Source organism: Anoplolepis gracilipes, chromosome 2, assembly GCF_047496725.1.
Source record: "Anoplolepis gracilipes chromosome 2, ASM4749672v1, whole genome shotgun sequence".
Classification (NCBI taxonomy): domain Eukaryota; kingdom Metazoa; phylum Arthropoda; class Insecta; order Hymenoptera; family Formicidae; genus Anoplolepis; species Anoplolepis gracilipes.
The window spans coordinates 13,670,607-13,695,550 of NC_132971.1; the positions used below are offsets into that span (position 1 = coordinate 13,670,607).

The following is a 24,944-nucleotide window of genomic DNA, read 5'->3' on the forward strand; positions in this document are numbered from 1 at the left end:
CATAAAGAAAATAAGTTCTGTAGGAATAATTGCGATTAATAGGAACGGGTAGCGTTAATAATATAAATGATAAATAAGACATTCTTATTATAGCTTTCTCTCTCTCTCTCTCTCTCTCTCTTAGCGATCAAGTTACACTTGCAAAATATTTTTAACTTCTTTTGCTACTCACACGATTTGCATCAGCTCGATTCCTCTACAGGCTTCCTACTATAAACAGAATTTGCTGTGTCAGACGTTCTTGATTGTCTTACTGGTTGCAAAATCGAATCTCGTTTACATGACGCCAAAGTACCTCGATAGTATAAACAAGTCACGAGGCAACCGAGAGCTTATCGGAACACTTTTCTTATGCTTTCAAACGAATTACAAAGTTTTACGTCGACATCGTCAACGTGATTAACAATTAAAAGAACTGATTTGGGCCGTACATGCCGATTAAGAATCGAGATCACCGCGGAGCAAGACCTTAGCGTACGTTTATGCTACGCCCTAAAACAGCGTAGGCAATTAATCTACCACACCCGCACCCTCCTTTCTCTCGGTGACATAATCGTCGTCGTGCTACCGGCTTTCTCAAAAGTAGGCCGTGGTATTTTGTTGATCCGACCCGCATTGCGCGCCATAAATTCCGGTATGTACCAGTTGGTGTTTAAAAGAGAGTGGGCAAAAAAAAAGAAAAGAAAAAAGACAGAGAAGAATGCTAAAATTAGCTCTTGTTCCCTTTTTTCACCGATTATGAAATTTTATTAATTTGACACACAGTTTCTATTTTAGAACACACGCATTTGGCACTCTTTGTGCCAATGTATATTTTAAGATTGAGATATTTTTATTTTCTTTTCTCGCTTTTATGCGAGAATGAATAAGGAACATCGTGAGTCATAGAATACTTCGGCTGCAAGCTAATCGTTATTTATATAGTAGCCAATTGCATGGCCATATAATGCATGAATATTTTTCGGTCAACATCGCACTTATATACAAACATTTATATAAGATATTTTATACTTTTTTTTGTCGAATATTGTGTCCCACTTTTAATTTTACTTATATTATGAAAGTGAACTCCGAAAGAAAAGTTATTTTAGCAAGTGCTATTTTAAGCTATTATACTTTCTAGGTAGTATATTTATTTTCTATTACTCTGCAAAAATTGAATATTGCAGTTGAAGACGGTAATGGAGCGTTGCGAGAAGATCCCAGCTGAGACGTACGAGTCACGCAATAGAAGCAATGTCGAGGAGGAAGCAGTGTCGAGATTATGGCCGCGTGTAGATCGCGAAGGTAAAGCTTTAGGAGATGCGGAGTATGTGGTTCCATCACCACCGGAACGGGAACAGCAATCTAAGACTTTGAGTCAAGCAGAGTTGGAAGCTTATGTAAGAAGCTATCAGGATCCTCAGGTATCCCAGGTAAGAATAAATATCTCGAGAATATAACAACCAATGCTTTAGAGCGACTGTAAATATTTAATTTTCTTTTTTTATATTATACTTTTAAATTCAATGTCGAATTTTATTCTCATTAGGTGGATCTTTATCGTGAAACGACCTTGACGCAAGCAGGTCTCGAGGAGTATACAAGAGTGCAGCATTCTCAACAAGCCAGCTACGCACAATCCGAAGGATATCACAGTTATGTATCCAGCGTAGATTCTACGACAAATACGCCGTTCCTCGACAGGTGAGATCGCCTTTATATACCATTTCATTAACATCAAACATCACTTGATGTCTTTGTAATAAGAGATTGCTCTTCTTATCAGATTGAGAAGAGACAGCGAGGCAGTAGCACAAAGGCCCGCGGCGTCCTGGGAAGATACCTCCCGAGAAGGAAGAGATAGCGTAGTGACTACGTCTAGTGGTAGCGCTTCTAGCAGCGAGACTTTAAAATGGCATGGCTCGATGTCGGACGTCAGCGTGTCGAGCGGTATGCCTCCTCGACAAGGGGCATCGGATCGATGGCATCACGGATCCATGTCAGACGTTAGCAGCGTCAATGGAGGAATTTTAACTCAAAAACCGAATAACGTTTGCCATGAGAAATGGCAGAGTTCTATGAGCGATGTCAGCACGTCCGGAATGGGTCCGAAAGGAAGACACAATCTCGACAAATGGCAAACTTCGATGAACGATCGAAACAAACAGGGACAAGGTAGAACCAGTTTACCAGCTGTGATCGGTCATTGCACGACGACGACGTCCGCATCGATCAACGATATCTGTCAGACATCATTGATTCGAGAGAGCAAGTGGCAGGAATCTAATATCGACGACGATTCGAATGAAAGATCGCAAACGAATCAGTGGGACAATTCAAGCAGACTCGAAAGCGACAAATATTCTTCGATGCCGCAAAGTCCTACGCGCCAACAAGTTGGAACTACGAGCCCGCAGGGCTCCGAAAATTGGAACGTTGTACACGGATCGATGTCCGACGTGAGTCAATCTAACGGAATTCAATGTAGTAAGCAGCTAATCGCTCACAGCGCAAGAGTGCAAACTCCACAGCGGCATCATTCGGAAAGCGTACTGTATTTGGATCGTGAACGCAATCAACGAAAACTTTATCCTATCAGTACAACGCAGCCGCAAGAATCGCAATTTTCAAGGTATATATAATACATTAAAAAACGCATTTTTTTATAGTTATATTATTTTTTTCTATGATATAATCACAAATATAATAACTAATTATTTACAATATTTTTGTTTTTCAGAATGACCTTAAGCTCACCGCCACAACCACAACTTTCAGTAGCTGAGCGGATCAATGAATTGGAAAAGCAACAACAACAAATGCGTTACACTTATCTTGATCCAGAAAAACGTCATAGAGTATCCGATCCTACTTTAAAAGCAATCCAAAAGAAAGCACTATTGTCTTTCTACGAGAGACATCAAGCGTCTTGGCGATCAGAACCTCAGTTAGCTCAGGGTCTAGCTCCTCAGAGTTCTCAGAGTCCGCAGAGTCCTCCGCCGCAGCCTCCTCCTCGACCGAAGCTATCTTCGTCTCGAAGAGCCAGTTCGGCGTCAGATTACGCCAGTGGTACATGGAGGGAAAATGTCAGCAGAGCTCAAAGTCAAGGAAACGGCGATTTACCGACTCCTAAGCATCAGCACAGCAACAGTTGTAGCAGTCTCTCTACAGACTTATTGGGCCCTGTGATAGTCGGACCGGCAATATCGATAGATGACTGGGTGCCCGAAAGACCACCTAAAAAAGCACATCTGAGGAACGCTTATAATGAACGCACGCCTAGTCCCGATTTGCCACCGCCATCACCGCCAACGATCACGGAGAGCGAGGTTCACGATTGCGATGATCCACTGCCGCCTCCACCGCCCGAGCTTAGTGATGATTCTTTCACGGAAGGTCAACGCAAATCTAACAACAACGTTCACCACCAGACAGAGGAAATGGCAAAAATTAGTCGTGAGAGATCATGCGAACGACACAAATCGGAAAGACATTCCATGAAAAGATCAAAACATAACGGCAAAAGAGATCATGATAAGTCAAACAGCAAATCCGCGCCGAATTCGAAAACAAGTGTGCAAGAACAAGAGCAACACCAATTTGTGAGATCTCCTATAGGACTGAAACACGTGGATTCGGAAATGGTGTTGGAAAACGGAGTGTCGGCTGGTTTTGCCACGCATAGAATGGTAGCTACAGGACGTTCCAGTTTGAGATATCCTTCAACTCAGAAGCTTATGGTGAACGGAAGGATAGCGCCCACGAGAAGAATATCCGAAGAAAGACCTTTCTCAGCCAGACCAGCGGCGCAATTGCCTGATCTTATATCGCAAAGATACAGCGATTCAGGAAATCAGAGACCCGCGCCGCAAGTCCCAGTGGAACCGAGAATTATTCGACAAGAATCGATGCGAGTTAATGGAACACGCATCGACGCATCCGGTTTATTGAGAAATGATTCTGACCAGAGATTAGAATCTTCTTCAGGTCAGAGACCGCAACCTCAAGTGCCTAAAAACGCGGATAAAAATGTTATTGCGAGTCCATCGTCGAGATCGAATTATCTGTCAACGACGGAGGCGGTAAAGAGCCCGTCCAAGTACCTGAAAAGTGGAAATCACAACATTTCCATTGGCAATTCGATAAAAACAGGATACGAGGCCAGCTCGAAGTTATTCCCCTCTGAATCAAATCCGCAAAAGTATCACGAACCACCGAAATACGTTCCTAATCACCATCAGCGTTCTAGCGATGTGACGCAAAGAAATATTCAAACTTACTACGCATTACCACCGAAATACATTGATCTACCTAAGCAGAAACCTCAGTCCCAATGTCCGACGGAAAGATACAGCACAGGTTCTTCAAATTCTCCGCCACCGCCTTTGGCACCACGACAGAGTACACCCGGGAGAAAGTCCTTGCCGCCTCCACCAAGACCTGCTCCTCATCAAGGGTGAGTTTGATTGCATAATACTTGTTTTACATTTACTCGATATTTCACATTATTATCTTTATTATTATTGATTGTGATTAATAGCTGTTATAACATTAATTGTATATAACGGTGAACTGTACATCGTTATTTTAATATTCCAAGAATGATCGCTATCTAATGACATTATTATCATTATCTTTTGTTATCAAAATTTGTTAATTTTTGGAGACACAAGACCGCGATTCTTTTCGTGTGTTGCTCATTCTGCGATTATCAATTATTAAAGATCTTGAACAGATTAAAGCATTTGTTGCTGAAATGACATCGCATAATTTAAGATACGAGGCATATACGCTCTCGTAATTGCAATGTAATTGAATGGTAAATAGCCGCCTCCGTTGTCAAGTACACAGGCATCGTTATTAGCCTGCAGTATTCTATTATGTAGCAGGTTTATGTTGCGTTCGATCAATTAAGAATTATAGATAATCAGTAAATACTTTTATTCTCTGCGTGGTCGGCTAGCAAAGATCGATAAATCATCCAGAAATCCGAAACGCCGCGCAATTGATCTCGAAAATCCTTGAGCGTCTCTAACGCGTATCAATCAACGACAATGACGCATAATCAAAAATCGTTTGTACCGCCAACGTAATTTGTAACTTGGTTAATCCCGCTTCCTTGACATAGATAGGTTCCATATAATTTTTCGTAATTACTGTTTCTTTCGAACGAGAACAAAAAGTATAATTGACAGAAACGATACGTCAGAGTATGTTATCCGAAAGCACAATACAAAACATGTATGTACAGCTGTATATGTACAGTTAACGTAAAAAATATTTTTTTATCCTTCAACTTATACGTTCTAGAGTTTATAAACAGCATTCGCCAAATCGTTTTGCGCTCCGTGTTATTCAAAGCATATAAATCCTGATGTAGAACATTTATACCCATAAACGCCAATTTTAACGTGAATTATGTCATTAGAAAACTTAATAGCTACATCTGTGCCTATAAAATAGGGCTGTAAAATGGTTTATCATCGATATGGAAATCAAAGCAAGAGAGATAATGAGGTATTGAACGAAAGAGACACTGTTTTTGTGTGCGCTTTACCATTGTCGTAAACTTGTAAATAAGGATCAACACATCGCAGTATCAACCACTGATAGTACGGTAATTTCAGATTATCCGGAGTCGTTAATTATTTTTTTAATCGTTTGGTCAACCGCATCGCGTATATTATCATGAGATTATCATTGCAAATCTAATGGTACTTGTATTAAAAATGATTTACGATTGATTTATATGTAATTTTTTTTCGAATAACGCTGCTTTTAAATGACAAAAGGATGCATTATAAACAATTCTCGCCAGATTTCTCGAGACATAAATTTAACATTAAACACACAAAATTTATTTATACATCTAAAGTTATATAACTTAAACTTTTATAAAACATCGCCTTATAAAAATTTGACGCTTAAAAGACCAAGTTTTTTTTATAAATTTGTAAAAGCCTATAACACACGTCAGTTTATACAGAATCAGTATGTTGGCGTCGACTGGCATCTCATGAAAGAGAGAATTGTACTAATCTCATATGGAAGGTAAGGTCGCGAATCATATACGCTCTCGCTTGAATGTAGAGGGGTCATGCTTGTTGATCGCGATCGTATGCGAAGATACATTATTAAATTCCGACAAGTGCGACGTTCTCGAACAGCGTTCTCGAAAGGCGAGAAGTCGGGCAAGGACGATATCGCGCGACGCGAATAATTGTATGCAAAGCGGAACAAGACGTTCGGCGAAGCAACGAAGGAGCGACGATAATAGCGAAGCGCGCTCTGTGACCCAGCACCTCTTTATTCATCGATCCATGATTTTTCGGGCCGGGGAGCACGCGAGAACTATCGAGAGGAGCAAAAATCATACTTGAAAACGCGAGAACGGAAAGACGCTATAAATGAAGGAACGACGATCCAACAATCGGTCGATAATAATTGCACGCCGGGCTAAAGAGAATTTTGCTTAGTTAAGTTTTCTAGTTGGGATACAGGATGTAGGCTCGATCTCACGGGGCGATAACTCTTTTCACCTTTCTTTTGTTTCCTTCTCGCTCTGATTGGATGGCTACCTGGCCTCCTGCAACGCACGAGCGACCGACCAACTGCCCGATACGCACTTTGGCGAAGATGTTCCGAACCCACGATACGGTTCGACGAACGAACATTTGACTTGCGTCCGACCTTCGACAGGAAGGAGAGATTATCCGGCAAAAGAGTTGCCAGAACCGTTGCAGACATTTCTCTATTTCTCTTTCTTTCAGTTTCACGCTGCGCTAGATATTCAAGAGCGCGACGATTTAACCTTTCGAATAAAACAAGCTATGAGGCAGAAATGTCAGAAAAAAGGTTACCGTGTGCCACCACGGGCGTGTTGGCCTGTTCTTTGGTACTTGATCATGTTCTCGGCAACGCCAACGATGATAAGGTGCGGCGCCACAGAATAATGCCTCGCGATAAATTAATAACGAACTCTGGCAGTGATCTCATATTTATCTCGACATCTAAGCGATGTATCTTCTGGAACATTTTCATTAATTGTGTAAATTTTTATAGTTTGCAACGTCTCGAAATCGCACAACATCACGCAGCGAATCGATAATTTGCAAATCTGCTACAAAATTATGTGACGATAAACGTTCTTACGTGCATTCACAAAAGTCGATAAGAATGTCTATATCGGCCATAAAATGGTACTCTTTTTTAAAATGTTACTCTTAATTACGATTCAAATTTATGCAACAGATGGGCGTTGTTCTCTCTTTCTTCCCCCGATGGTCGATAGCGACTCGCGACATTATCGTTAATTCTCATTACGAAAAACGCAGTTTTCACTTTTTGTCGCATCGGAGCTAAACTTACAATAATTAGTCTACGAATTTCTCTGTTCAAATATTATGAGATTTTTAATCAAGGTATTTTTTCCTTTCGACGATTAATTCGGAAAATTACACAAAGAACAAAGCAAGCAGAAAGTTGATTCACGAGTCTTACATCAGGATTCGTAAATCAAACGACGTTTCTCATTAAATTCATCGAATTGCCTCATTGTCTCATTTACTTTTTTTTCTATATTTTCTGTTTTTCTATTTCATTTATTAAAATTCAAAATATATTTATTAATGAGTTATCTGAGTGCTCATGTAAATAAGCTCCAAATTATTCTGTATATTTAATCATCTTCCATTTTTGTAAATTTAATATCGAGTACTTTTATAAAAGTAAATGATAGATAGATAAAATACTTATAGTTTTTATACGTAAAATATTGATTTTGTTTATTGGATAATAATAGATTATACTTTTAAAAATTATCACTATTTCTCTAAAAAAATGGTTTGAATATTGATCTGCTTAAGACTTTTGGGACTCTGCATCGATATCTGTAATACCGCGACTTCGACGATGGGGTAGTCGACACTTATTGTTAGTGATGACGATGACGTCGAGTAGGTATCATTTACATCAGTTATTCTTGTCTCGTCCATCGACACCTTCCATTCTCTCAGATCTGCAGATGATACCGAGTGAAACTGTCACTCGCCAAGAAAAGCATATCACGTATCTTGTTGGCTCGACTCGAGTCACTATGTGACTTTCTTCTCGTTTTAATTAAATATGTCGTTTAGTTGATTCAAGATAAATAAGAGATTTCTTTTAAAAATTAAAATTGATTTTTTCTTGTGAAAAAAATCCAAGATCAAGTATCGATAAAATCACGTGATATATTTTTATTGATTACTTTTATCTGTAATCGCGCTACAGATATTTTCCTAGGTAAAGCCACAAAAATTATAGCGTTATGTAAGACATTATTTTTTGAATATGGAGAAAGAATAAGAAAATAAAACAGTAAAAACTCTATGCAACGTTTATCGACATAATTGCCAGGTGATAAATCATTTCGTTCTATTAGTTACAAACATAAAAGTAATATAAAATTTGATTTTTATGAAACACTTGTTGCATCGTCTCGCCATACAGCAGTTAAAAATTATTATTATTAAATAAAATTAGAGCGGATTTTAAAGAGAAAGAGATAGAGAGAAAGACATCTGTGTTATCAATGTTCTAGTGAATATTGATGTGTTATCATGTTATACTAATAAAGATTAATAATTTAATTGCTATTAAACAAAAATAAATGATAACTTTTAATTTGTGCCTTATTAGATGTAAGAGAAATATAGATGTATTAGAAACGAAAATCTTTCATGTCTTGTAACGTTTTCCTTCGTGAGACTCGTTTGGTAGCTTAAAGGAACTGGGTCAATCATATGTAATCGTGACTAATTCTATGCGCATTTAACAGAAATAGTGGTAATACCAGTAGTAATATCTGTTATTAATGAGATAATTAAAAATCGAAGTGAAAGTAGTTTCATAAAACCTCCAAATGTTTGAAAATTCAATTTATAAGTCACGTATAGGCCATTCGGTATGAAAAAAATGCACTGTAGAACGGAATAATATCACGCACAAATACTATCTTATTATATATCATTTTATATTGTGCAATTTTTAGAAAACTTTTTTAATTACAATATTAAGATCTTCATTAAAATAGTGAAATATTTATAGACATTTATTCTCATGTATCTCAAAATAGAATTCCGTAACTTGCAATCAAAATAAAATCTTTTTTTCTGTATGTATATATATATATATTTTAATGTAGAGTTTAGTCACTTAATATTTTCATTATTTTATTTACTCAAATGATCTTGTTCAATTTATAAATTTTAAACTATAAAAAAGTTTTACTAATTTTAACTAAAACAGGATCGTATGTTGTCCCTATTATAGAAACACAACAGAATAATGCAATATGCAAATATGCAATAAGTTATTTTATGTTAAATCGTTTTGCAAGTAACATGCAAATTAGAGTAGTATATATGTCTGGTTATTTTCAAACTCTACCGTTATTTTATTCATTCGGACAAATATCATTACGTTCGACTTCAGCGAGCTGCTAAGCACGTCGTCCTGCTTGCGACTTATTACTCTCTATCGAGGAAACAGCCGCAAAGAAGCACAAGTGCAACGACAACGTGACAGCAAACGACAAACGAAACGGTCAGGAAAACAATAGCCAGCCACTCGAGACCGGACGACACCGGACACGAAGTCACGAGACCGTCTCGAGGAACGGTATCTTCTCGACGACAATCTGGCGTACAAAATGATTAACACAAATTGTTCGGCAGTTTGCGAGTGACTTGTACAGTAAGAGCCGTTTCATCTCGTACGCATGGCTATGACAAAGTTTTTTAATTGATTACTGTGAAAAAATATTCTTTACTCAAATACACATAAAATTTAAATTAATTTTCATTGAGATTTAACTATTTTTAATTATGATGTAAATGCAATGTAATGAATATATGACAATTCATGCAAATATGTGTACGAGTTGCAAGTATAAGCACAATGATATGAAAATTTTCGCAAGTGAAACTCTTATCATACTAATAAACAATATTTTATATAACTTGTAAAATGTATTTGTATTTCTTAAAATCTAGTGATAAAAAGAACGGAAATTTTATACGAATTGATTGATTACAAGATAAAGTTGGGTCCAGAAGTGGAATCGATAAATCAATTTGTGTTAAAGTATTTGATATTATTAATCGAACGGTATATCAGGACGAGCGTTAAAGTGTGACAATTCATCAAGTTATGTCAAAAATTATCGAATTTTGATCAGATGTTTTTTCTCATACTCTGAGTAAGCAGAACATCAGGTATTATTATGATCTAGAAAATGATAGCACATCGTGCCTGCCTGCAGTTGAATAAATAACACGTATAATTCTTGTAAGAGTTGTTAGTGCGATTTTTCCACATCAAGAATATTTTATCAATATTTCGTTCCAAATTGAAACTCTCTCTGATCAATTAAGCGCGCTCGACAACTCGGTAGGTCGGCCAGTTCGCTGTCATGGATGCTAACAGATGGCTTGGTCGCCGTCTCCTGGCAACGTGCACATTCTTTTCTGGTTTAATCGGATTAGAGAATTTATTCATACTCTCGAATTAACATCAAGGTTGCGCAACGACATGTTTCAGTAAAAATCGGAAGTAATAATATTGTTTTTTATCTTTCCTCCACATGGATAATTCAAGATTAATACCGGGAGAAATACCAAGAACTATACATTATTTCATTCCAAAAATAAAACAGATTTAATAAATTAATACCAAGAAATAATAATAATAATAATAATTGAACTGTATAATAAAGTGGATAAAATACATAAAGTTAGAAATAATTATACGATAGAATTAATTAAAAATAAATAAAAAACGTAATCACACACAAATTGCGATTTTTACAGCAAAGGAATCAAAATAACAACATAAATTTTTTTCTCTCTTATTCGTATTTTTTTTATCTCTAAGACGGATCATGCTTAATTATCGCGTCTTGATCAAGACTTCATGAACGGAATTTCTCTCACAAAGCGGACGCACGTCCGTCTAACGTCGGCTGTCAGCCACATGTGAGACAAATCTGTAGTGACTTATTATTACGGCGGGTGGTCTCTGAACATAACATCGGCAACAGGCGCGCTTTGACAGGAAGATGCGTACACGCTCGTGCGTGCTTCTGGAGGTCTGTCCGTCGACACGACTGCGCATGATGCTGTGATATCCGCATAATAATATAGGTTCCTGCGCTCGTAAAACCTCCGTGCCACGGCCGTATTCGCGGGTTCCTACCGCAAACTCAACGGCCAAACGGCCCGTAAAAGCGACCGATCTGATGATGAACGACTGTACATGAACGATCGGGTCGCGCCGTGCACTTCCTGTACTTCCTTAGCAGAACCGAGCCGAGTGGCTACACGCGATCAAGAGGAAAACGTCGATCGTCCATTGACAATGTGATCGTCGTCGGGGTCGCTGACATTTGCCGAGGTTACCGCAGCTGCTCCTGCACCTGTAGAACACCGATGTGGACTTAGCAAACCGCAGATAGCAGCCTCGCAGCTGACCCTTTTCTCATTAGACGTGCATGAATAAGACAGCAGCGCGTGCAGGTACAATGACTGACATCGGCAAAGTTATAAATAGGTGACATATGTGCGTTCAGAGCTTCGGGCGCGGTATTTGTTTAAAATAGAAGATACAGCGGATATCTCGAGATAAAAATTCTCATAAGAACCATGATGATTTACGAGAGAGACAAGGATAATCGCTCGACGGCCAACCCTTATCTGAGTACTATCGATCCTGCTTAATACGTCCGATAAGAGGGCGAAGTATCGTAACGCGAATTCGTTTTACGATCAAAGGAGAAACGTAACTGTGAACGGCAATAAAATCTGGTATAACAATCAACGGTCGTACCGTATATATGTGAGTAAATCTAAAAAAACTAAAGTATATTCCGTACCTAATAAAACTTTGAACGAAAGCCGTAAAGCAAATCGTAGATCTCGTCGACACTGTCAAACGATCGTGTGCGGAGGTTGATATATATCATCGAAATTACGAGTCATCCGCTGCAAGCTAGCGGAACATTGAATTTATTGAATTGCATTGGGCAATGAAAGGGAACACCGTTAAAATAACGAACGAGATCGTTAGGTGCACTGTTATTTTACGATTGTTTATTCACACGCGCGAAAATGCAGATTTTCAATGCATATATGCATGATACGATATGCAATCAATCTCGTAAAACGATCCAGGGTCAAACGTCGACCGGAATAACTGAAACGCCGCGCAAAATCACGTGTACGTATATCGGAAGCATCACCAATCACCGGAATAGCGAGTGACATCAGCGATGCGAAAATCGCATGTAAACGTATAGGTAAAATATACCTGCGTGTATGTTTCGCGGCAGACTTGATCATCACGTTTATGACTGGCGATTGTAACGGGAAGACTTGACCTAAAAAAGAGGCCATAACTGTCATATTTTAACGATTCGAATATATATGCCGAAATCATCTTTGTATTTATGTAGAGATAATTAACGTAAGATACAATTTCTCATATAAGAATGGATATAAAAAAAGTAGAAACACTTTCTCTCTACCGGATTTTTTTTTCTTTTAAAAGTATATACATTCTTTTATATAACAGCATTTTCTGTGATTTCTATTTCTGGTACAGAGTTTCTTTTATGTGTCAAGTCATCGTCTTTCTTGCCTGTCGAAGAGTAAAAGTCTTCTCTTTCGAACAAATGTTTAAAATACATTGAGCTTCTTTAAAACGATATTTCGCAAGATTACGCGGACTTGTCGAGTTTATTTTTACAACATCCCGCACTTGTAAACTATTTCGTGTGAATTACGAGCTGTTATTTTTACGACTTTACAATCAAGCAAGTTGCAATACGCCTAGAAACGAAGAATAGTGTAAATCTCGCCAAAACTGGTTTATAAAATAAAATTTTGTCATGGTACATTAACGACGAATGTGTAAGCCGTAAATATATAGTGCCAGTATTACTAAAAAGTACTATATATCACATATAATTTAAATATTTAGAAATGCCATAACGTAACACAAAATTTCCTTTGACTTCATGTGTCAGACATATACTGCAATATCAATAATGTTGATCGTTTTAAAACTGTATTGATAAAAGTTAGAGCAATTTGTACAATTAGTAACAAACGTTTATTTCATGCTAAGAAATTTTTATTCATTTAATCTAAATATTATTTAAATATATCTCGCAAGTCCCTCAAGGCATTAAAAATCATTTTTTGTCCGTAGAAAAAAAAGGTATGAATACTTGTTAGTGGTAGACATACAAACTTTCCTCGCAACGAGCACCATAGGGTCCTCGACTATTACGATAAGAAAATATCTATGAAGAGCCTACCATTGCCCTCGTTTTCGCAATCTCGCGTCATTCCGTTCGCAGGAACGAGAGCGAAGTGTAAATGCACTTTCTATGGCGATGCGTTGTCTAAGTTTTCATGCCACGGAAGTGCATTGATAATCGCCGAGCCTGCGCTCGGCACTGCGCTGATAAAATACAAAACGACTTGGTTGTTTCAGTGGCGTCCTAAGAACATAAATCTCGACTATCTTTAAAAGTCGCTTTTTTAAATATTATATTATACAGTTTTTACCGTTAATAATTAAATAATCGGACAGTCATTACGTATAATAGACTTTGATTTTCTATCAAAAAATTTAACAATTAAAATTATTTTCAAAATTAATGTTTTTTTTTTATTGCACATTTTCCAATATAACTTGTTACATCGCGATAATAATACATCAAAAGAAAAGGGACGTAGAATCAATAATTTTATTTTCTGATGGTGTTGCCGGAAATTTTTTGTGCGTGACATTTACTATACATATAAATTCGAAGGAATAATCTTGACTACATACGTGTTACTTTTGCTACTTTCAGTTTTAAAGAAAGTTATGGATCATTAATCTGTATTATTATTAGGTTTCTTCACATTTTCATGACGGATCCAAAAGCCGTCAAGATTTTGGAAAGCTGCCCATCTAAACTTAGATTGTTACCTTTTTGTCGTGTTTTCTGCCTCGAAATACCAGTCTGGGAAGTAAGAATAGACGCGGAATGTCATGATAGCGTTATATCTCACGATGATAGGCACTGATATTTTTTCAGATAATTCACTATTTCTAAAACTATTTATTAAAATATATTTTGCAACTCGCGATTTTTATTCATAAAAAAAAAATCTTATACATAAAAATAACTGTTGATAATCATCAATAGCATTATTCATCGCGCAGTGCATTAACTATATTTATCTGTAAAATGGATTGCAAAATTCCAAGATATTCCAGTTTCAAGTTTTATACTCTTGACATTATATTGAGTAAGCGTCACGGTAAATCATGAATATTATTTGTTATTCGCAAATTTGGCGCAAATGAGTTTCACGTACGAACGATCGTGCACGATCCCGAGATCGGAGATGTTTTCCGAGACAGTCACGTTTCACCCGATCAATCAAGATCTTACAGCAGCTTCGACAATGGTAGCTCTCTCTCTCTCTTTCTCTGTCTCTCCTTCTCCGGATATTTTAATCTTTTAATAATATTCGAGAATCTCTCCGAGACCAGCAGCCGGTCGCCAGACAATCGAAAATGAGCGAGCAGATGTGAGCAGGCATAGATTTTGCGTGCAAAGTGAGAGTGCAGGGAGAATATGAATAGAAACGACCTCAGAATATCGTAGAGAACGCACATGGTGTGGTATACGTGACGCTGATGTACGTCAAACTCACTTACCTACGACAAACGCCGGCGGCTGTGCCGGTTTTCTGTCTCAAGACGAGCCAAGTCCGGTCGATCCCCGGCGAGGGCCGAGACCTGTTATTACACGGGAATGCGAAAAAGGAGGTCCGGAGTTTTTTGCGGATCGAGGAAACTGTTAAAAATGTCGAGTCGCATCCCGCGCTCCCAAGCCCGCCCTTCGTTTCTAATAAACGTGCGGTTGACATTGCGAGGGAGAGAAAAGATGAGATAGCTTATATGTACCTTCTACCTGCATTAATTCAAGATACGCTCGGAGACATAGATTATTCGCGCCGTGCGACGTCGATGGGAATGAAATTAACGACGCGATCTTTTCAAGGAAACACACACTTTCCCGCAAGATATTCTGTCAAGATCGTTGCGCTCCGTTGTCTCGCGGATTAATTTACGGCTCATATGAACAACCCGACGCGTTTCTCCTCTCGACCGGCTGTCGTGCGTTCCTTTTCGACCACGCGGCCGATGATTACAAGGCTGAAGCGGATCGGAGCGGAGTGACGTTTACCAGCGTCCTCGCGAACTCCGCGGTCATAAAGTCTCGCTTTGTAACTTCGGCAGTTGTAACATATAAATTACAGCATTCGCGACCACGATTCGCCCGCCGTGGTCGTAACTCATAAACGTGTCCTCCTAAGAAAGCGTGTTACGATTGCAGATGTTGCAGGTTGTGGAACTGTAACTGTAGTGACGCGCGATCGCCAAAACGTTAAAGGTATATAGTACGATTTAAAGAATTGTCTATCTTGCAAATTAATTTTTTCCTTTGTGACTTGTGCGAAATGACGCTCGTCGACGAGATTATTAACGTGCGTTGCAGTGGGTGAATAACAATACCGCAATGTATGCAGTTTATCCTTAGCCGTTATCGCTGAAATGGCACGTACGATTAAAAGCCAGTCTCTTGTCGCCACGTCTCTACGCTCGACAGTGACGATGAAATGAATTATTCGCGAATCATCGCCGACTCGAATCATTGACTCGCGTGTCTTCAGGATCTATTAGCGGTGCCTTAGACATTGGATTAAACCGGTTTTCATGGAAGATGCATCTCACTGTCAGCTGCACCGAAGCATTGTAGTAGTGCTTGGTAAAACTGTCAGCAGTATTAAAATAATTTAAGAGTGCAAACGTGAATATTCGCCGCTGTATACGATTCACGCCGCTTCAGATTATCGCGGATGATAATGTGACATGTTAACTCGCGATCACTTCGATCAGACGAGTCGCTCTAGATATGTTTCATGCTGCTCATTCGCGTTAGCGCGAGAGATCACGTTTCTCGATGTGCACGCACTTTTTCGGTCTCTGTTTTTTATAAAATAACCGCTCATCAATTTTCAACTTTTCCACTTTGTCGCATGGACATGTTTTAATCTCCTTGTTGTGCATCCTTAGATGATTCGCCCTCGGAACAGCAATGAGCTGTCTCTCTTACTCTCATTGCTTCTCCCACTCTTGCAATTTTCCCCCACCTGAGACTTTCCACCAACGCTTCGCGAGCTGTGCTCTGTGCTTCGACTCATTCCGTTGACAGCGCTCGCGGAACGCGTACCGTATCGTCCGCGACGTCTCGCAGCGTTCATTGACAGCTGTCAGAGTACGTGCGCGATCGAAAGTGGAAAAAGTGCATCGCGTTTCAACACACGCGGTCGCCGTTTTTATTCGTCGTTGTTTTCGTTCAGTGATCGTGGCGAGAAATACCCTATACTCGAATGAAGAATGACAACGGATGTGTGACTGGTTTCGGCATCGATCGCCCAGTGTCTGATAGTGCGGGTGCGAGGGAGGTGCCAGGACGCCAGGATCAGCGTACAATGACCTGAGTTCTACGACGGCAGACCGCGGTTTGCTCGTCGGACAGATGTTGAATTTGAGTATTTACAATCTAGCGAGCAGTATCAACACGATGGTCTTCGGGAGCAATAAGTTTCGAATACGAAGGTACGACGACCGATTTTTTGAATTTTACATTGTTATTACGCGGACGCTATTTTTCCAAAGTACGGTAATCGAGATAGCGGAATATCAAATAATATTCGACTGTATATGTTATTCGTGTGGTTTATACGCGATTGAATTTATATACGTTATATATTTACATTTATCTTGATTTAATATATGTTTACAAATATACTATGCATATATATGTAGATTTAGTATTTGTAAACAATACAAATATTTAAAATACTATTATTAAGAGATTCTAAAACAAAATAAATATTTTCGACGGTTTGTATTTTTTTAATCTCCTTCGTTTACATATATTTTATTTCGTTATGTTTATAATTTAACGAACGGTAAATTGATTATGAAAAACACACAAAGACTTGTAAATTAAACTTTTGAAATAATTAATTTTTTTACAAGTTATATATATATATATCTATTTGCAGAAAAATATTTCCTTAGAAAGAAACTTTTACCACAGAAATACAAGTAAATTATTTTCAATTATCTATAATAATTATTATTATTATTTACAATATTACTTTTTCATTGGTTGATATGCTAGCCAATGGACAGACTGAATTTTACGCACTCCAGTGGTTTTGACGTCACGGCTAATCAATAACACCAACTTCCCCCTCGGCAATCGATCGTTCCGCCACGGCAACCTAAAATTTCACACTCCATTTGCGATGTCTCACGATTTGTCTTTATACACGCGTGCGCACGATTGGTCGCTTCTTTGTTCTACAGTGCCGATTAATGAAAATTACGGTCGGATTTATGAAACGCGAAATCATAGTAAAATTAAATTTCCCCAAAGTGATTTCAAATTAAATGAAATAATGGAGACGCGTCCATAAGAAGTAGACTCCAGTTTATTGACGATAAAACTATGATCAAAAATATGTTTTAAAAATTAATATCATATAAATTTAAAAATTTAGCGATCGAGACTATTGTTATGTCAATATACAATTATATCCACCGAAAATTTTATAAAAGTCTTCGACTCCAATGCTTAAAATATAACGAATGCAATTGATTCTTAGAGACAGTTACATAGATTATTCTATATCGAATAATATCCGCGTTTGATCGATTTGACGAATATTGATTGCGTAAAAAAAGTTCACACCTCAGCAAATTTGTTTCTGCAACGTTTTCGATCGCGTCAGAGTTATAAAAAAATTTCGCAAATAAAGAATATGATTACAAAGATCTAGCGATTTATTTTTGCATTATTTTGCATTATTTTGGGCTGAGAAAAAAAATGCTTACAGTAAAATTGGCAGATCGATAAGAATAGTATAATATCTTGAAGTGATGTGATTGTCTTACAATTAGCGTTTTTTTGCCATTGTATGTTGATATTAATATTCATTTTATTTTATTTAACACTAAAATTAATTTAAAAACTTTTCAATCTTGATTTGCGGTGCATCAATTTTTTAGACTCGATTTCCGCTTTTTGCCCATTTTAATTAACGTTGCATTACGGAATTTATATGTATAGGTCGATTACTTCGATAGGAGGTCTGGCTGATCTAAGAATTAACCGAGCCTAGCCTGGGAACTATTCGCTCGATACGGCTGCAAGAAGCAGAAAGAACAGCTAAGCGAAACGATCGTGTCTTTCTCCCCTGGCCTGGTGTCTCCCTCCAGACAGCTTCGAGTGTTCTCCTCTCATCCTTCTCCTTTTCTCGCGAACGCGAGCTTGGATTCTCCTCCGCGCTACGAGTCTGCTTATCGAATCACGTTCGAATTCATTGTCAAGTCAAATCGACGATTCGCGATCGCGCCGCGAGCGCATCTTGAAATACGTCGGCGATTTGCTCGCATTTATAATGTCAGCAGCCCGAGACATCTTTAGTGGCGCGCCAGGTCGTTACTTAACTTTCGGAACGGCCGGACGTTTAACTGGTTAATTTAAGGCTCGCGCGCACGTTACGTGATGGTATTATAAATATAGCAGGCACATTTCCGTTTCTGCACATCGCCGCCGGCGCGGCGCCTCTGCATATTTACGTCTTGCAAGGGATTAAGCAGATCGCGCAGCGGATCCTTTTTTAATCCGCTCGTGCATCGAGTACGCGCGGCCACCAATTAAAAGAAATTTATACCGCTCCTTGCTTTCGTCTTATCACGTGCGCGACGATGATGTATGAAGCCGACGCTGTACCAGGCCAACTTTGTGCCACTCAACATGTTGCGGTCCAGATTCCACCGGCGCGGTCGCCGTGTGTTTCTGCTTTCGCGAGAAAAAGCGACATTTCCAGAGATCCAGCATTCCAGCGCCGTCCAGCGTCGTCCAGATTCGCGTATATCCGTGTTTACGACGGCAATAAACGATATTAATGACGATGATCGTCTATCTTGTTGCTTAAACGAGCATAAGTCTAGCTATCATAGACATTCAATTAGTTAGCAGTCTCTAATTGCGCTAACCTTGCAACGGGTTAATAGGTTGCCGTTCGTCGATGTAGTTTCACTCAATCGGATGGCCAGCGGCCGCGGTGATCGTACTAATTAATAACAATTAGACCGTAACAAGATATCGCAGTCCCCCTTAGATGTATCTAGCGATGCTTTCCGGTTTCGTCGTTACGACACTCCGTACTCGCTAATGACGGCTCAGATACGATCGCAGATTGATCTGGAGTTTATGGCACTTTTGCAGCTAACACCATCAGGTTCTCAGCTGTGAAATATATTCGTGCCGCTTAAACACTTTCAGATTGGTCCCGGGGTGAAAGGCAATGAGCCGGTACGATAATGCACGTGAAAAATGAATGACGGCTCATTACGCGGCTTTAACATGGCGCTTCCAATACATGTGCTTGTTCTTTCGATACTGTTGTTGAATCGTTAACGATGTTCGAGACCTTAGATGTAGTTTTCTCTGTCAAGGCTAAGCTCCCGTGTGTGCACTCTTGACCAGAGAGTTTTCATTAGCAAAACGATCGATTTCCTTAAAAAAGCAAAGAGAAAATCTTTCGAATAAAAAATAATGCAATTAACAACTAATTATATTTCTATATTACGTTTATATTATTTACTATTTAAACCGTTTAACAAACTAATTTTTCGCGTAAATACAATTCAAAATTGTTTATTTTGTTTTGATTGTTTGAAATTTTGCTTAAAAAAAATTTGTTTTGTTGTTTAAAATCACATACGCAGATACTGCTTCAACTTTATTTATAGAAATTTTGTAGATTTATTATACACTGTTCAATTCAACGTTTAAAAAGACTATATGACAGCGCATACCATTATTAGCCTTGCTGAAGTATTTAGTTTAAATATTATTTTATTTCATCACATAGAACATTTTCTTCATATACCGTGTCGCGACTAACACTTGTATCTTTATTACTCGAAGAATTTGTAGTCCGATATATTCTGTTATTTCCAAGATAACGTCCACTCTACACATTCTAAATAAATAAATTACACTATCTGCACGTAAAATGCAGTCAATAAATATTTTATTACATTTTCTGACTAATCAGAAGTCGATCTCTATTACATCTCAGCACTATATAATCAGGCAATTTGTCAATTTTGATTGCACCTACTTCCAACATGCGAGCAATACGCTCATCTACATTGTATCAACTCGTAAAATCTAGTTTACATTTCAATCGTTTCGATACGCAATCTGATTTGGATTAAAACGGTCAATCACACGAGCAAAAGGGAACAACAGGAATCGGTTTATTGGATGATAAGCCGGTTGCGAAACTAACTGGTCGCGTTATCCGTTGTGCCGGCTCTCCGCGGGACGTCCAGACGCGTAAAGCAAAATAGATATACTCGATCTCGTTTCAAGGAACTGCTCGTCGTTCCGCCTCGGAACGCGTGGGCGCACCTCGCTACAAAGATCAAACGAACATGAGGAGGATTTGCCGGATGGATAAAAAAAACTCTTTCTCGTCGCAGAACGCGCGAAATAAAATCACGACGGATGGAATTCGCGCGATGTTAAGGTTCAACGTCGATTATCGCGATGCGTCCGCGAAAGGACGAGCGATGGAGACGTCTCGCGGTCTCGGGGGAAGGGGGGGGGCGGTGAGGGGGAGGAAGACGGGCTGACTCCTCTCCACGACTTAACGCTTGATTTATGGCGCGAGTAAACGCTCGCGGGATGAACGATCCGGCCAGGAGAAGGTAATCGATTCGGCGCCGGAGATCGATCGTGCCGGAAAAGCTCGGCCTTCGCGTCAAAGGCTCTCGTCCCTTCTCGGCGAGGGGGCTGCATCGTCGACGAGCGGCGTGCACGTCGTGAGGGCCCGTGATTGATTATAATGGTATTAATTATGAAATTCATTAGTCGTTTGGCGTGAACGCCGGCCTTCGTAAGCGCCTTTATAACGGCACACGCGTGCGTCTTCACGACGCGGATTCCCGTTATTTCAAGATTTTGGGACGAGAGTATTTGTTTAATATTAATTAATAGCGACTTATTAATCTCGCTACCTACGCGTGAGCGACCGACTTTTAAAAAAATTACTCCCGGATTTGGGTTTGGGGGCCACCTATTAACACAGGCGTATTTTTATTTTTAACAGCCGATTGCACGCAAGGCAATCCTTTCCATAAACTAAATCGCATGTCTCAGCGACATATTTGCTACTGGATAATTTCTTTTTTTATAATAAACAATATAACAATTAACATATAAAGAGAATTAGCAAAAATCCATTTTCTACTTTTTTCATATAATGTCTATGGATAAATATGTTACATTAAATAGCAAAGAAGTTAATATATAAAATAAACTTTTATATCGCTAAATGCGCTTAAATTTATCAAATAAACTTTTCTCTAAAATGTTAGAAAAATTAAAATAGATTTTCAAAAAAGTAAATATTTTTTCTCTGAGCCTTTATAAAAATGTCTTGTTATAAACAACTCTACCTTGATGCTAAAGAGTTAATAACATTTACTATTCCAAAGAGGCGCCAAGTTGTCGTGAATCTTATCGTAAGTCAAAGGTACTTGCCATGAAATTTTCCTGTCGCGTGTGGTAGAAACTGTACGTGTAGGCGAAAGAACAAGATCCTCTTTGTGTTTGAAACGTTCCTCCATCATCTTCCGAGAATTTGGTCTCTCTTATGTGTGCTGAACCGATGCGCCAATTGCCAGTTCTCCCCGTATCTCCTCGTCATTACCGTGGAATGTTATAAGAAGGAAGGGGAGAGGAATCATTTACTACGTGGTAATTGCCGTAGCGAAATTGAGTTCTTAGACGAGATGGAATAAGTCGAAGAGAGTCGAGTCAACGCGCGACGGCGGCGGCGGTTCCATCGACAGTGACAGTTACATTATACGTCAACCGATCTCTCCCTATCTCTCTCTTCTGTCGCCCTTTTTCTCTGCCTCCCTCGTCGGCGATACGATCCTCTTTATCGGTCATAAAGACTCTATCTACCAATTAATCAATTAATATTTCCGTTTCGTATCTGAACTCGAAGAATTGCACGATAAAACGTACTCGGCTGAAACATCGGCGTTTTCTGTCGATAAACGATTTTACAATCCATTCGACTATAAAAAAAAATGTCTGATATCCGCTCGCCAATTGATCTTCGTTTCACATATTAAAGTGACGCACGTATCCGGTACACAAGATGTGAGTTGCATCACTATCGCTTCTGCCATCGCGTTGATTTGTTTCTCGCCTCCTGGGTATTGAATGAAGTTATATCGTGTCTTTTATATTCTGCGGTCGGATCTGTTACTCGCTTGGCGAACAACCAGTATCGACACGCACGATCGACATCTAACACCGCTTCGCGAACGATCTCTTTCGAACGCACATCGAGTAATGCCTGTTGTTGTAAGGCAAGGTCTCTTAAGGCACAATAAGCAAAACGGTTTCTTTTAAGACGGTCGGTAGCGTGCCCTTTCGTATTATAACTGTTAACTACGACCGATTCTTTAAAGAGCCTTTATGTTGCTCCGTGCTTTGGCTTCTTTATATTCGCCTCCATCGTCTCCATTAGCTACCTTACAAATCGTCTTTTCCGTTATCCTTTGTCTTCCGACTCTACGAAATGACTGCTTAGTTCCCACCATTTAGCGTTTTTACATTCCGCATCGTTACTTTTCCATCCGTGGCGATTGCCTCGAGGTTCCTCTTCTTTCTGCTTCTTCCACTCTCTTCATTCATGTTCTATTCATTTAATCGTTATCTTCATTTAGCTAAACGCATCGTTATTAACATATCTTTTATTCATTAAATTCTGACATATCTAAACTCTTCTTTTTTTTCCTGTACGATCTCAGATTCTCAACAGCATGTACTAATGGTTGTGTCGTCATTTAACGCATACCTGCTTTAATTTTGAGCTTTCAAAGATTATTGCATTAAATAGAATTTTTCTAAAGTTCGTAATTGTAATAAACATTTATAAACGTAATATAAAGTTCTTTGCTTTCCTTCAAATGATCGTCGGAAGAATTTCGTTTCAAGGAAATGATTAATAAACGAGTCTGCTACGAGTTAGTTCATCAGTTATGTCTTCCAAGCAGCTGAATGCCTGCAATGTAATCAGCGCAAATTCCCACGATTTGTAAAATCATTTACAATTAGTCCCCATCAGCATCCAGTTCAACATTAATTTCTGAAACGAGTGCGGCATAATATTTCGTGCAAGGAAGGCTGCGGTTTTCAACACTTTAAAATGACGTTGCAATTACACGATACGACATCAAGGGAGTGCAACAGATCCTTTTCAATTTTCTAGATCTCGTTAATAGATTATTAGATGCTTAGAATCGATGTGTTGTATACTCAAGTCCTACAAGTTATGTTTCTCTTGTATAGTTAAAATAATACGAAATAGATTTATAACTGTGATAATAATATCGAACTCAATTTTTAATATTAAAAATATAAACAATAATAAAATATATACAAAAGAAAAAAGAGAATAATTTGCGCAATTAATTAAAAGATAGTATATCTCCGAAATGAAACTCGTCATTATTCCACTCTCGTAAGCTCATGATACTACAATGCAGCCATCTTCTCTTCTGACATTGCTAAATATAGTATTTGTAAATCAGTAATATGTAAATTGCGTGACGCGTCGATTTTTATCGCCAACATTATTGCAGACTTGTTCTCGAGAGACGTGTATTGCAATTGTGTTCGGAATGGCGTTACTGAATGCTTCTCGTCTGCTGCAGCGTAGTTGGTAGACGATCTTGTTGTCAAGCAACACTTAGACATCTGCTGCCGCATATGCAACTATGTATCTGCGTTTTACTTCCCGATTGATATTTTACTTCCTACAAGATTTCTATTTTACTTGAAATAAGCATTCATTTTGGACATATATGCTGTACATGTAGTGCAAACACATCTATGATACATGAAGTGTATGTGTCAATCATGCGAATGGAATTAGAAACAGAAGTCGCGAGATACAGAATACAAATTGTGAGAGAATTAAAACTGGAACGTGCTGCTTTAAGCGCGAGAATGTCTGGTATGCGAGGTCACTAAGCTGCCGGCTATCTTCGTTTAGATGCCGATTTCTCTGCAACGAAAGAAACTGCAGTTCTTGACCTGCGCTCATTTTTCTCTGGAATTCAGTCATTTGAATACGATTCTTTCTTCTTCTTATTTCTTTTAAATCTAATATTCGCAAAGGTAAACATTTAAATCTTTTGAGAAAAGATAATATTAAGATTAATATCATTAAGCATTAATCATTGTTTGCAAGTAATTTCATAAATATATAAAACATAAATTATATAAAATATATGTTTAAAAAGAAAAGTTTTTTTTTAGATAAACAGAAGTTTATAATTTATCATAAGATTTATTTTAGAAGTATTCTTTTGTCAAATTATTTAAATCAAGAAATAACGTTAGAAAAGAGACACAGTATTCTAAAATAATTTCAAATTTGTAAAAATTTAATAAAATCTTTATTTTATAACGATGCTTAAATTAAAATTTTAGTGGAAAAATTCATGTAGGTTTTTTGTAGAAGCGCGCGCGATCGAAAGACAAAAGAAAATGCAAATAAAGACGCAAGATGCCCCATCTTTTTTCAGAATCACATTAGAATCGGACGCGTAACCATGGCCGAGACGAAGGCTCGACTTGTTTTTCTGGCGAATTCTTCCGTCGTTTTGCCGAGTACATCGCAAACACGTGCCTCGCGGCTTTATGCGTGTGCATAAAGGCAATTAGTTACCTGTCTGCGCTA

At 38.5% G+C, this 24,944-nt stretch overlaps 1 protein-coding gene across 2 annotated transcripts in view; it reads left to right on the forward strand.

Moving 5' to 3' along the window:
* Positions 1–24,944, forward strand: part of Shrm (shroom) — a 121,018-nt gene that overhangs the window by 75,242 nt on the left and 20,832 nt on the right. For both annotated transcript variants that reach the window (XM_072887209.1, XM_072887208.1), the window contains exons 4-7: positions 1,170–1,415; positions 1,532–1,686; positions 1,769–2,614; positions 2,723–4,438. In XM_072887209.1, the coding sequence (XP_072743310.1) occupies positions 1,170–1,415; positions 1,532–1,686; positions 1,769–2,614; positions 2,723–4,438 (2,963 nt within the window). The remainder of the gene's footprint in view (positions 1–1,169; positions 1,416–1,531; positions 1,687–1,768; positions 2,615–2,722; positions 4,439–24,944) is intronic.